A 13,651-nucleotide genomic window follows, 5' to 3' on the forward strand; every position below is an offset into this window, starting at 1 on the left:
GGGAGGGGGTGCTTATGAGCCTGGGTGGGTTCTTGGTAGGTGGTCGGCTTCCTAGAGGAGGCGGTGGGAGGGCAAAATCCCTAGAGGAGGGGCAAAGAGGGTGAGTGGTCCTCCGTTCGTCCGTTTTCCTGGGGGACTCTCTTACCCTTTCTGGTCCGTGCTGTGGCCGGCGTGGCCCGGGAACTAGCCCCTCGACCCCGAGGTAGGGTGGACACCGGTGCTCCGCGGCCAGAGCCCCTCCCAGCCGCTAGAAGCGCAGTCCCGCGGCCCGCCGCCGCTCGCGAGGGCCGCACTTTGCCCTCGGTCCCTAGCGGTGCCTGGCCACGCCCCCGGCGGGTGGAGCGGGGCGGGGCGCCGGGCAGGTTCCTCAGCGTTCCGCGGCGGCGGCGGCGGCGGTGGCGGCGGCGGCGGCGACGGCGACGGCGACATGGAGAGCGGGGCCTACGGCGCGGCCAAGGCAGGCGGCTCCTTCGACCTGCGGCGCTTCCTGACGCAGCCGCAGGTGGTGGCGCGCGCCGTGTGCTTGGTGAGCCCGGGGAGGGCGGGCCGGGGCACTCCGGGGACCCCCCCATGCCGCCAGGCCCGGCGGGGCCCCTGGCCCACGAGCGCGACAGGTGGCGGCGGCCGCGTCCGGGGCCTGGCGGCGAGCGGGGCCGGCCTCCAGCGTCCCGGGCCCCGCCTTCCCGCCCTCCACAGTCTGTCCCACTGTTTCCTCCCAGTCCCGGTCCCGCCATCCACCCCACCCCACCCCCAGCCCCGCGCCCCGACGCGGGGTGTCCCGAGGCTCCGCAGGGAGCGGGCCCCTGCCTCGCTGGCAGTGGGAGGAGTTTGGGGGCAGCTCCCGAACAGGTGGCCCGCACGCCGCCGCGACTCCCAGCTTGTGGAGTTCACCGGGACTGGGCTTTCCCAAACCACGTGGGATAAGGGAGGGGGCGGGGGGCAACCCAACGCCATGAAACAGGGTCTCCTTCCCACTCGGGGCAGGCCACGGGTCCGCCTTCCCATCCGAAGTTGAGGGACCCCAGGATGTACCCCCTGTCAATAAGCTGGGCAATACCTCCAAAACCAGGTTTTGTGTGTTGAGGGGGCCTGTTCTTGGACAGCCAGCCCTGAAAGCTGGAGGGGGTGTCATGAGGGGGCAGGCAGAGGTGGACCTGCTGTGCCCAGACCATGCCTTCTGAGGTCCCTCAGGGCGCCCACAGCCGCTCCCAGTCAGGCTGTGGGGTCTGACCGCCTGGAGCTTCTGAGGTTCCCCAGGGCGCCCACACGTGCTCCCAGCCAGGCTGTGGGGTCTGACCACCTCTGTCCTGGGCTGTGTCCAAGAATCAGGTGCCCAGTGGGTCGGGATGACAGTGCCAGGAGTCCTGGATGGGCACCCTGCTCCCATCATCCCGGAGGTCCGGCTTCATTTCTAGCTGGGGGCGGGGCCTGTGACTGCCAGCTCCAGAGCCCTGTAGGGAGCTCCCTGGGAGGGCACGGCAGGACTGGCAAGGGAGAGGCCTGGGACCATCCCAGAGGGAGCCTTATGCCCAGAGACCTGTCCCACATCTGCTGAGGTGGAGCAAGCATGGGTGGTGGCCTTGAAGTTTAGGGAGGTGGCATGGGGCTCTTCCCAAGGGGCTGGAGCCCCCCTACACCCACCCTGGGTCCTCCAGGGGTCTGAGTTCAAAACTGTATCCACAGGCCTGAGTTAGGCCCCTTGTAGTGCCCTGTGCATGCAGGGCCCTTTGCGGGTTAGGAGACAGACTGGGAGGGACCAGGATGCCACAGAGGCTGGAAGTCCTTGTCTGGAGAAAGCTGGCCAGGCTCAACCAGGCAGGGGTTAGAGGGGGTTCCAGGAGGTGAAGACATGGGGTCGCCGGAATGGCCTTCCCAAGAGGGCCTGTCCGCCTTCACCAAGGTGTTCAGGCAGAGGCTGGGCGCTGTAGAAGTGACTTGGGCTGAAGGTGACGGGGACTGGGTGAGACTCTGTGACTTGGTGGCCTGTCTTGTTTAAACCTCTTTCAAGGTGAGGTTGGGCTGGAGGTGGAAGGACGGCCTTTCATCCATCAGGTACCTAAACAGAATGATTCCTGCAGGCAGGCAGCTGGGGCAGGAGCAGCCCCTACCTAGGAGGTCCCTGCCCATTCCCCACCCCTCCTCAGTCCAGGATTCCCAGGGGCAGGCCCCCTGGTGCCTGCAGATTCTAATCCTGGGGTACACCAGGAAGCACTTTGCTCATCAGCTCACCTCCACAAAGTTTGGAGGGGCTAACATGCCAGCCTCCAAAAGGGGACAACAGGCCAGGCGAGGTGGCTCATGCCTATAATCCCAGCACTTTGGGAGGCCGAGGAGGGCTGATCACCTGAAGCCTGGCCAATATGGTGAAACCCTATCTCTACTAAAAATACAAAAATCTGGCCGGGCGTGGTGGCTCAAGCCTGTAATCCCAGCACTTTGGGAGGCCGAGACGGGTGGATCACGAGGTCAGGAGATCGAGACCATCCTGGCTAACACGGTGAAACCCCGTCTCTACTAAAATACCAAAAAAAAAAAAAAAAAAATTAGCTGGGCGTGGTGGCGGGTGCCTGTAGTCCCAGCTACTTGGGAGGCTGAGGCAGGAGAATGGCGTGAACCCGGGAGGCAGAGCTTGCAGTGAGCTGAGATCGCACCACTGCACTCCAGCCTGGGCGACAGAGCGAGACTCTGTCTCAAAAATAAAATAAAATAAAATAAAATAATAAAAATAAATAAAAATACAAAAATTAGCAGGTGTGGTGGAGGGCACCTGTAATCCCAGCTACTAGGGAGGCTGAGGCAGAATTGCTTGAACCCAGGAGGCAGAAAATGCAGTGAGCCCAGATCGCACCACTGCACTCCAGCCTGGGCAACAAGAGCAAGACTCCATCTCAAAAAACAACAACAAAAACCCAAAAGGGGCAGCAGTGGTGGGAGAGGCCTGCGTCTGTACACCCCACTGGGGTCCCCGCTGTGTGTGCCCCTCAGGCGGCCACCAGCCCTACCAGGTCCTCCTCTCCCGGCAGGTCTTCGCCTTGATCGTGTTCTCCTGCATCTATGGCGAGGGCTACAGCAACACCCACAAGTCTAAGCAGATGTACTGCGTATTCAACCACAATGAGGATGCCTGCCGCTATGGCAGTGCCATCGGGGTGCTGGCCTTCCTGGCCTCGGCCTTCTTCTTGGTGATCGACGCATATTTCCCCCAGATCAGCAACGCCACTGACCGCAAGTACCTGGTCATTGGTGACCTGCTCTTCTCAGGTATCTGCCTGTGGCACCTCCATTTGATCTTGGGAGGTGACTAGGAAGGGGACGCATTAGCTCTGGGGTTCCGCAGCTGGGGGGCCTCGGCCTCTCTGGGAGGGCAGGGAGCAGCTCACTCCTCCAGGGCACTTTTAGGAAAGGGTTTTCAGCTAGCGTTTCTCCTTGCTTGAATGGCCCCAGCCCTGCCTGGGGTAGCTAGAAGCTGAGTGGACCCCCAGCACACCCGAGCAGATGGGCTTTGCCTCTGCCGTTTGTCCCCTAGGTTGTCTGCTGGGACCCACCATGCCAAGGCGGATCCCAGCCCGGCTTCCGAGTCCTCCCCTCCATATCGTGGAGGCTCCCGGGAGGTCCCTGCCTAGGCCCTGCCCTACCTGCCCTGTCCCCTCCCAGAGTCCTGGAAAGGCCCTCCCTTTCCATGGAACTGACACCCCACCCGTCCTCCCCCAGCTCTCTGGACCTTCCTGTGGTTTGTTGGTTTCTGCTTCCTCACCAACCAGTGGGCGGCCACCGACCCGAAGGACGTGCTGGTGGGGGCCGACTCTGCGAGGGCAGCCATCACCTTCAGCTTCTTTTCCATCTTCTCCTGGGTAGGACGGCCAGGGGCCGGTTCTTGGGGTCTTGGGTAAAGGGTGGTAGAAGGTGGGGTCCCCCACCCACCTGTACCCCTCTGTGCCCTCCCTGCAGGGTGTGCTGGCCTCCCTGGCCTACCAGCGCTACAAGGCTGGCGTGGATGACTTCATCCAGAACTACGTCGACCCCACCCCGGACCCCAACACTGCCTATGCCTCCTACCCAGGTGCATCTGTGGACAACTACCAACAGCCTCCCTTCACCCAGAATGCGGAGACCACCGAGGGCTACCAGCCGCCCCCTGTGTACTGAGTAGCAGTTAGGGTGGGAAGGGGGACAGAGAGGGCCCTCCCCTCTGCCCTGGACTTTCCCATGAGCCTCCTGAAACTGCCAGCCCCCGTCTTTCGCCTGTTCTACCCTGTGCAGCTGACACACAGCTGAAGAGCCTCCCAGCCTAGCGGGGGCTGGCAGAGCCACACAGTGCCTGTGCCCGGAGGGCTTCAGTCAGCCTCTCACTCCTCCAGGGCACTTTTAGGAAAAGGTTTTTAGCTAGTGTTTTTCCTTGCTTTTAACGACCCCAGCCCCGCCTGGAGTGGCTAGAAGCCAGCAGGCACCCATGTGCTGCTGACAAGTGCCTCAGCTTCCCCTGGCCTGGGTCAGGCTGTGGGAGCCGCTGTTATCTGCGTTCTCTGCCAAAGACTCGTGGGGGCCATCACACCTGCCCTATGCAGCGGAGCTGGACCAGGCTCTTGTGTCCTCACTCAGGTTTGCTTCCGCTGTGCCCACTGCTGTATGATCTGGGGGCTGCCACCCTATGCCGGTGGCCTCTGGGCTGCCTCCCATGGCGTGAGGGCGGGCTGGTGCTCACGGCACTTCCTCCTTGCTCCCACCCCTGGCAGCAGGGAAGGGCTTTGCCTGACAACACCCAGCTTTATGTAAATATTCTGCAGTTGTTACTTAGGAAGCATGGGGAGGGCAGGGGTGCTCCATGGCTCCCAGACTGTCTGTGCTGAATGTATTATAAAGCCTTGGGGGAGATACCCAGCCCTGGGATGCTGTTTGGAGACAGAATAAATGTTTTCTCAGTCAGTCTCCAGTCATTGGTTGAGCCACAGCCTAGGGGTTGGAGGAAGACTCCCCTCTGGGTACACCCTTAGGGGCTGGCTTTATGGAACTTGTATTTTGAACAAGGCAGTGGCAGTCCGCCCCCTCCAGCCTGCCTGGCTGGCCCCCTTCCCTCTATCTGGGGTCGCATTCCGCACAAGCCTTTCATCATCTTAAAATAGTAACTGTGCTCAGCCTGTAAACAAGATTTTTCTGGCCTGCAGTGCCAGGGTCCTGCTGCTCCCTTCCTAGAGTTGGGGTGGGGGTACCTGGGAGTTGCCAGTGAACGCCCCTTCCCGGTAACCTTTCCCAGCACTGAATGAGGGGTGCCATGGCTAAGACCAGGTTTCTACCTTACTCCAGGGTCAGCACCTCTGGAGCCTTCCTGGGACACAGCAGGGAATGGCCTTGGCCATCCAGCCCACCCCTTGGAGATTAGGCCCATCTCTGGAAGAGGTCAGGGCCCTGAAGCAACTCCTGGCTTCCTCTTTTGAGCAGTGACGGAGCTGTCATCGGCAAATCCCTATTGTTTAAAAATCCCCAGTACAAACTAACAGGGTGCTGCTCCCAGCCTCACCCAATGGCTTTGGCTTGGGACATCACTAGCGAAGGGGAGAGGGAGGCTGGGGAGGCCCTGGGAGCGGTGACCCTGTCTGCGCAGGGCACACTCAGGCACAGCACCAAGTCCACACCTTACCCCAGTGATGCTTGCCCCCAAGTGAGCTGCCAACAGCCCATCTCTGAGGCACAGCTGGGAGATGTCTTGACTCCTGAATTACCGAGAGTTTGTTTCACAAACAAAACCTGACCTTGCAGGCCCAGCGACAGGACAGTGCCTCATCCTTCCAGCTGGGCCCCAGGCTCCTCTGCACACCGTTTTTGTCCTGACTCTGGCCCAGACAGGAAGCAGATGATGTTCCTCTTAGGACACGCCCCATGACCATTTCTCAGTTAAAGGGTTGTGGTTAAGACATCAGTGTTACTACAAAAAGATCTGGGGGCCAGGCACAGTGCCTCACGCCTGTAATCCCAGCACTTTGGGAGGCCAAGGCAGGTGGATCACTTGAGGCCGGGAGTTCAAGACCAGCCTGGCCAACATGGTGAAACCTCATCTCTACTAAAAATACAAAAATTAGCGAGGTGTGGTGGTGCATGCCTGTAATACCGGCTACTTGGGAGGCTAATGGAGGAGAATCACTTGAACTGGGGAAGCAGAGGCTGCAGTGAGCAGGGATTGCACCACTGCACTCCAGCCTGGGCAACAGAGTGAGACCCTGTCTCAAAAGAAAACAAAAAGATCTGGAAGAAAATCCCCACCCAAATCAAGCTGAAGCTGTCCATGAGACCCAGGGAAACCCAGGTTAAAGAGAAATGTGCATCCACCAATCAGTGAATTTTGAATTAGTTAATTTCATACACTACAGCAGAGGCATGGACCCTGCCCTGTCTCCCCACTTGAAGAGGTAAGCCCCTGGGATCCAAGTCCCAGCAAGGTTGGTGCCACCCATCTTGGTGAAAGATGCTGTTGTTCCTGTGGAAACCATCAACAGAGGTAAGAAGGGCTTTGAGCCCAAAAGGAAGCAAGAGGGCGTGAGTCCAGGCCATCCTCAGGGGAGGGCAGGAGCCGGTCCCAGGAAGGGCCTAAGCCTCAGTGTGGCCCAAGGCTCAAAGGTGCTGGTGCAGCTTCCCAGGAAGAACAGAAACTCAGCGGTGAAAGCCGCAGAGAGGAAGAAGCAGGCTTATGTCAACAGCGTGTGGCCCTGTCCCTCACCTAAAGGAGGGGGAGTGTGCCAGATCCCAGGCCACCAAGCGGGGCCAGCTCCAGCCTGGGTGATCGTCCCAGCAGCCGAGAGGGAAGCTTTAAGCAGGCCAGTGGGTAGGAGAGGAGGGAGTATGTGGCAGGTGGGGCAGCCACACAAAGACTTCCCAGAAGGCCAAGGTGTGGTCACCCTCCACGCCTCCCAGCTTCCTCCTGGAGTGGCCAGGCAGCACGTGGGGCAGTGTCCGCTGGGCAGCAGCGGCAGGAAGGGAGCGGGCGGCCCTTGCAGGCCTCTCAGTTGGCGGGGCTGCATTGTAGAATCTGCTGTGGGGCAAAGAGCTTCCTGGCAGCCACGGCCTCCCCTGGCTTTCCTGGCACTGGGCAGTTCTCTTTGTTGTCCGGCCCGGCAGGCTGGCCTGAGGCCTTCTTGAAGTAGCAGAGCCGACACACGGAGTGGTACTTGTCTGCTCCCCCAATCACCTCGACCTGGCAGGGACAGAGGACAGGTGAAGGGCCAGGACAGGAAGGAGGCAGAGCCACACCCCCACCCCGCCGGCCCGCAGAGAAGGCAGGGAAGGCAGGTGGAGCTACCTCCTTCTCTGTGCCGAGCCTCTTGGTATAGGCGGCTTCCCGGAAGCACTCCATGCACACCGCGGTCAGCTTCACCACGCTCTCGGCCAGCGGCACCAGGTTGAGGATGGTCCCGAATGGCTGTGCTCCCAGGGAAGGACAGCAGGCGCTCAGCCACCTCACCAGGCGGGTTTTTCTTTTAAACCCTCTGATTCACAAGCACTAAAGCCAGGAGTTCTCTCTGCCCGGAGTCCTTCCCCCAACCCCCAGAGCACCGTGCCCAGCTCTGTCCCTCTGCTGATTCAAAGCACCTGCCAGACAGATGGAACCAGTCTGCACAGACCACGGAGTCCCTGGGCTCAGACAAGGCCTGGTCTGAGCAGCTCGGCCATACCCTTGTGGTGGCTGAGCCCTGGTCACCCAGAGCTGGTGTCTGTGTACCCCCCCAGAAGCCCCTTCCCCTCCTGGATCCCAGCTCCAGACCTGGATCAGACGCCTTACCTTCCTCTGGAACGTCCCATCCAGTGCAGCCACAATTACAGTCTTCCCAGCGTTGGCCATGGCCTCGCAGAACTCCACGATGTCAGGGAACTGGAAAGGGCAGGTGGAGAAAGCGTGAGCTTCCACCCCAGCAGCAGCTCCCTGGATCCCCAGCGAAGATGCTGCCACATCTGACAACTCCGGCCCTTTGGCCTGGAGCAACTCTCCCATGAGGCTCCACAGCCCGGGGGACTGTGTCCCTCTGTGTGCCCTCCCAGCAGATGACAGGCGTATCCACAACTGTGCAGCCCCTTCCCCCTGCAGCCAGCTTCCGCTCCAAGTCCAGGTCCCCAGGACTCAGCATCGGACTTCCACACCAGCTATGCTGTTTAACACTGCAGCGGCCAAAGGCCTGCTGCTTTGAGCTCGGACACTGCTCTTCGTTGGACCCATTATCTGTGTGACCTTGGCAATGAATTAACGTCTCTGAACCTGTTTCCTCTTCACTAAGAGCAAGGAAGGTTCTGTTTTTTTTTTTTTTTTTTTTTTTTTTTGAGATGAGTTTCACTTTTTCGCCCAGGCTGGAGGGCAGTGGTGTGATCTCGACTCACTGCAACCTCCGCCTCCCGAGTTCAAGCGATTCTCCTGCCTCCGCCTCCCGAGTAGCTGGGATTACAGGGGAATGCTACCATGCCCAGCTGATTTTTGTATTTTTAGTAGAGACAGGGTTTCACCATGTTGGTCAGGCTGGTCTCAAACTCCTGACCTCGTGATCCGCCCTCCTCGGCTTCCCAAAGTGCAGGGATTACAGGCATGAGACGCCGTACCCAGCCAGGTCCTGTTGTTTAACGATGGAAGATCCTAAGTTATATACAGGCTCTTTGGTGAATAGGTGGGTATTTTGTGCTCTTGCCTCCCCCTTTTTAAACAGGTAATGTGCTTTGAGAAGGGGCAGGGGTCCTACTGGCCATTTACAGAGCAGGATGACACAGCACAGCCTTCTAAGTATCAGGCCTGCACAGAGCACATTTACTGCGTAAATTAAACTTCACTTTGGCCCAGGGAGAAGCTCAAACTCTGGCAAGTGCTTTGGTGATTCTCATCAATCAATCATATCACTCTTAGCTGGTTGAGTTCATATGTCCAGACTGGCCTCTGGGTTGGGTGAAGTGGGGATGTCCTTGTCCTTGGGTGCAGGGTCTCTCTCTCGGGGCCACTCAGGCTTTCTCAGCCAGGTACTGAGGTTCGAGGTTATTGGGACATGAGGGCTTAGCAAGGCAAGGACTAAGGGGCGGCTTGAAAAATTCCAGTTGGATCCAAGCGAAGCCCTACGTGACTGATTGTGCTCAGCTGACTGCAGGGGCCTCTGGAGAAGGAAATCCAGAGACTCCAGCACGCCGGGGCCCCTCCCCGCCATGCACTCATTCCCTCTTTTTCTCTAAGGACTCATCACATGTCACAAAAATGCAGCTCCCAGCCTGCAAGGAGCTGTGGGCCAGCACACCTCCTGCACCAGGGGCTCGCCCCCTGGAGGGCTGACGCTGCCATCGCTGCCATTTGAGGCTGGATCTCGCTGTGTCCTGTGCACTGTAGGGTGTTAGCTGCGTCCCTTGCCCCCACCCATTAGATAGATGCCAGGAGCATGCCTCCCACCCCCCAGTTGTGACAAAATTGTTTCTAGTTGTTGTGAAATGTCCCCTGGGTGGGAATCGAGAGGGGAAGAACCTCCTGAGTTGAGAACCTTGCTCCTTAACCCTCCACATGAGGGTGGAAGGCAGACCCCAGACTCTCCCACCTCAGGGTTTCAGGACGGAGGAAGGTCCTCAGCCCCCCCTCCACCTGGCACTTCCTCCCCCGGTGGCGTCCTCCTCCAGTGCAGACGCCACCCCTCTCCCAGGTAAGCATTAAACCCTAACCCCAGCAGAGGTCCCTGGGCAACCAGCGGCCTTGGAGATAAAGATGGAGGTATCCGAGTTGTTTGGGACGTTTCAAAGTGGGCCCTGGCAGTCATGCTGTTGCTGTTGGTGGTTTTGTGCCTTGTGTTTAGGGGACGTTATGGTTTGAATTGTGTCCCCCACCCCGCCAAATTCATATGCTGATGTCCTAACCCAGAATATCTGTGAATGTGACCTCATTTGGAGATAAGGTCTTACAAAGTGGAGTGATAGGGGTAGGTTCTAATCCAATGACTAGTGTCCTTATAAAAAGGGAAATCACAGTGGCTCATAACTGTAATCCCAGCACTTTGGGAGGCCAAGGTGGATAGATCACCTGAGGTCAGAAGTTCGAGACCAGCCTGGCCAAGGATTAAATCCCGTCTCTGCTAAAAATACAAAAATGAGGTGGGCCTGGGGGCGCATGCCTGTAATCCTAGCTACTCAGGAGGCTGAGGCAGAATTGCTTGAACCCAGGAGGTGAAGGCTGCAGTGAGCCAAGATCCTGCCACTGCACTCTAGCCTGGGTGACAGAGTGATACTCTGTCTCAAAAAATAAAAACAAACAAAAAGTTTAAAAAGGGAAACCTGGACACAGACACACACAGGAGAACAACGTGAAGACAAGGAGAAGACGCCACCTACAAGCAAGGAACAGTCCCTCCCTTGCAGCCCTGAGAAGGAACCAGCCCTGCCAACACCTTGATCTTGGACATCCAGCCTCCGAAGTTGTGAGAGGATGTCTCCGTTGCTCCCCTTCCCAGCCTGTGGTACTGTGCTATGGCAGTCCCAGGAAATAAAGAGTACATGTGAAATAAAACTTTGGCCGGGTGCAGTAGCTCACACCTGTAATCCCAGCACTTTGGGAGGCCGAGGCGGGCATATCACCTGAGGTCAGGAGTTCGAGACCAGCCTGGCCAACATGGCAAAATCCCGTCTCTACTAAAAATACAAAAATTAGCTGGGTGTGGCAACGCATGCCTGTAATCCCAGCTACTTGAGAGGCTGAGGCACAAGAATTGCTTGAACCCAGGAGGGAGAAGTTGCAGTGAGCTGAGATCACGCCATTGCAGTTGAGCCTGAGCAACATAGAGAGCCTGTCTCTAAATAAATAAACAAACCAGAGTTGTTCAACTCAAGGGGTGTTCTTAGTGGTCTCTGGCTTAGGAGACTTGGGCTGTGGTAACTTATATGAATTACGAACTTGCTTTTTTTGAGACGGAGTCTCACTCTGTCGCCCAGGCTGGAGTGCAGTGGTGCGATCTTGGCTCACTGCAAGCTTCACCTCCCGGGTTCATGCCATTCTCCTGCCTCAGCCTCCAGAGTAGCTGGGACCACAGAAGCCCACCACCACACCTGGCTAATTTTTTGTACTTTTAGTAGAGACGGGGTTTCACTGTGTTAGCCTGGATGGTCTGGATCTCCTGACCTCGTGATCTGCCCGCCTTGGCCTCCCAAAGTGCTGGGATTACAGGTGTGAGCCACTGCGCCCGGCCAGATTAAACTTATTATAGGTTGCACATCTGTAACCCGAAGGGCTCCAAAATCTGAAACTTTTCAAGCACCCACCACAAGTAGAAAATTCCACACCTGACCTCATGGGACAGGTCACTGTCAAAACTGTGGCTCACGCCCAAATGACAAAATACATAAAATTACTCTCAGGCTATGTGCATAAGATGTCTATAAAACATAAATGGATTTTGTGTTTACACTTGGGGCTCATTCCCAAGGTCTCATTATATTATGAACATGCAAATATTCCAAAACCTGAAATCCGAAACACTTCTGGTCCCAGGCATTTAGGATAAGGAATACTCAACCTGTGTTACTTGTGTAGTAGAACAGAAAACACAAGAAGGTTTTTTTTTTTTTGAGACAGAGTCATACTCTGTCATCCAGGCTGGAATGCAGTAGCATGATCTTGGCTCACTGCAACCTCTGCCTCCCAGGTTCAAGCAATTCTCGTGCCTCTGCCTCCCAAGTAGCTGGAATTACAGGTGGGCGCCACCACGCCTGGCTAATTTTTGTATTTTTAGTAGAGATGGGGTTTCACCATGTTGGCCAGGCTGGTCTGGAACTCCTGACCTCAAGTGATCCACCCGCCTCGGCCTCCCAAAGTGCTGGGATTACAGGCGTGAGCCACCGTGCCCAGCCAGAAAAAAAGTTAAAAAAAATAAATCAGAGCTCCTACTATTGCGAAGCAACCCTGCGAGCCCGCCACACACTGTGCAGCTGTTGATGAGCACGTGGGGGTGGCATGGGGGCCAGGGTTCCCACCCACCACCAGCATCTGAAGCACAGCACCCCCAGCCAGTAGCTTCAGGTTTTCCAGGTGAATCTCTCTTGGATGCCAACAGTTTCTACAAAGCAGTGTGGGCACCTCTGCGTCTCTCCCGGGGTTCAAAGAAGCACAGGAGCTTCTGACCCAGGGCCTTCCTCAGGACGGCACGGTGGCTGCTCTGTGAGAGGCTTTCCCTGCTGACCCAGAAAACAAGAACAAGGCAGGTTAGGCCGGGCTTCAGCCACTGTCCAGGTAGACGATGAAGGAATGAAGGACAGTCCTTCTGCTGGGTCACGTGCTGGGAACCCCTCTCCTCCATCTAGAACTGCTTGCAATGGGAAGACCCTGAACTTCCCTTTTTTTTTTTTTTTTTGAGACAGAGTTTTGCTCTTGTTGCTGCCCAGGCTGCAGTGCAGTGGCGCAATCTCTGCTCACTGCAACCTCCACCTCCCGGGTTCAAGCGGTTCTCCTGCCTCAGCCTCCCGAGTAGCTGGGATTACAGGCATGCGCCACCACGCCCAGCTAATTTTTGTATTTTTAGTAGAGACAGGATTTCTCCATGTTGGTCAGGCTGGTGACCCTGAACTTCTTGAAGAGAACAAGGGCACACAGAGGCCAGGGCAGAATGCTGATGTCTGGATAGGGTGTAATAAATACGCACTGAATGAACTCAAGTTTTACTTGCTGGCCAGGGAGGAAGTAGACGGAGAAATCCCTCCCCCAGGCTGAACAGGGGACAGGACTTAATACGCTGGCTTCTGACTCGGGGCATTTGGATGTGAAGGAAGGAGGAAGGAGAAGGGAAAGGTTTGTGCCTGGAAGGTCTGGGTCAGCCTCTGTCAACAAGGTTTACCCAGAGCCAGGAGAACAGAGCGACTGAACCACTCACAGCGGCAGGTCTGAAGGAGGGAGAGCCTTGCCAAAGCTGAAGCTTCCTTGTTTTGAGAGGGCCATGTCCCCAAAGCTGATGCAAAATCCGTGGATGCATTCCGAGGCCACGGTTTGACAACAAAAGAGAACAGCTGCAGCCCTGTTCCCAGCCTGGGCTCACTTTCTCGCCTGGAGTCCCTCAACCACGGGGCAGCAACAACGTCTCCATGTACGCAGCGGGGTGCTCAGAGGCGCACCTCTGAAGGTCAGAAACGGAACGGGCACACCCAGGCAGGGAGATGCCAGCTGCTGGGTGGTTGGGAACCCAGAGCGGACACTGGCAGCCTGGAGTGAGTCCCTCAACTCCACAGGGCAGATGCCCCGCTCAGGGGAAGGGCCCGTCAGCCTCCCCATGGGAATGGAATTTGTAGCTGTGACTCATACAGAATGTTGGGCAAGAACAGAACCAGGAAGGCAGGACTGGCCTGCAGGGGGTACAGGCCTGTGATATCCGGGCAGGGTATTCCAGCCGGAGCAGCCTGGCTCTGTGTTGGGAGGCAAGGTGGCTAGAGATCTCGAAGCACTCACCAACAAACTCATGTATTCTTCCTCCAGGGTAGAGAACTAGACTAAATGTACAGTCCAGGGTATAGAACTAGACTAAGTGTGGCCAGGCACGGTGGCTCATACCTGTAATCCCAGCACTTGGGGAGGCTGAGGCAGGAGGATCACCTGAGGTCAGGAGTTCGAGACCACCCTGGTCAACATGGCGAAACCCCGTCTCTACTAAAAATACAAAATATTAGCCGGGCACGG

At 57.2% G+C, this 13,651-nt stretch overlaps 1 protein-coding gene across 2 annotated transcripts; it reads left to right on the top strand.

The window, feature by feature from the left end:
* The first annotated feature begins 339 nt into the window (after positions 1-339).
* On the top strand, positions 340-4,937 carry SYNGR2 (synaptogyrin 2). Of its 2 annotated transcripts, NM_001266199.1 has the most exon segments (4): positions 398-526; positions 3,024-3,261; positions 3,712-3,851; positions 3,949-4,937. In NM_001266199.1, coding segments are annotated over 4 exon segments (675 nt in total). In that variant the 5' UTR covers positions 398-427; the 3' UTR covers positions 4,147-4,937.
* Positions 4,938-13,651: the final 8,714 nt, after the last annotated feature.

This window comes from Macaca mulatta, chromosome 16 (genome assembly GCF_049350105.2).
Source record: "Macaca mulatta isolate MMU2019108-1 chromosome 16, T2T-MMU8v2.0, whole genome shotgun sequence".
Classification (NCBI taxonomy): Eukaryota; Metazoa; Chordata; class Mammalia; order Primates; family Cercopithecidae; genus Macaca; species Macaca mulatta.

Bases quoted from the DNA above. Each gene is read 5' to 3' on its own strand.
- SYNGR2 (XM_077968887.1), top strand. From the start codon at position 428: ATGGAGAGCGGGGCCTACGGCGCGGCCAAGGCAGGCGGCTCCTTCGAC. The intron at 527-3,023 runs GTGAGCCCGGGG...CTCTCCCGGCAG, and splicing joins TGGCGCGCGCCGTGTGCTTG to GTCTTCGCCTTGATCGTGTT. The intron at 3,262-3,948 runs GTATCTGCCTGT...CCCTCCCTGCAG, and splicing joins TGGTGACCTGCTCTTCTCAG to GGTGTGCTGGCCTCCCTGGC.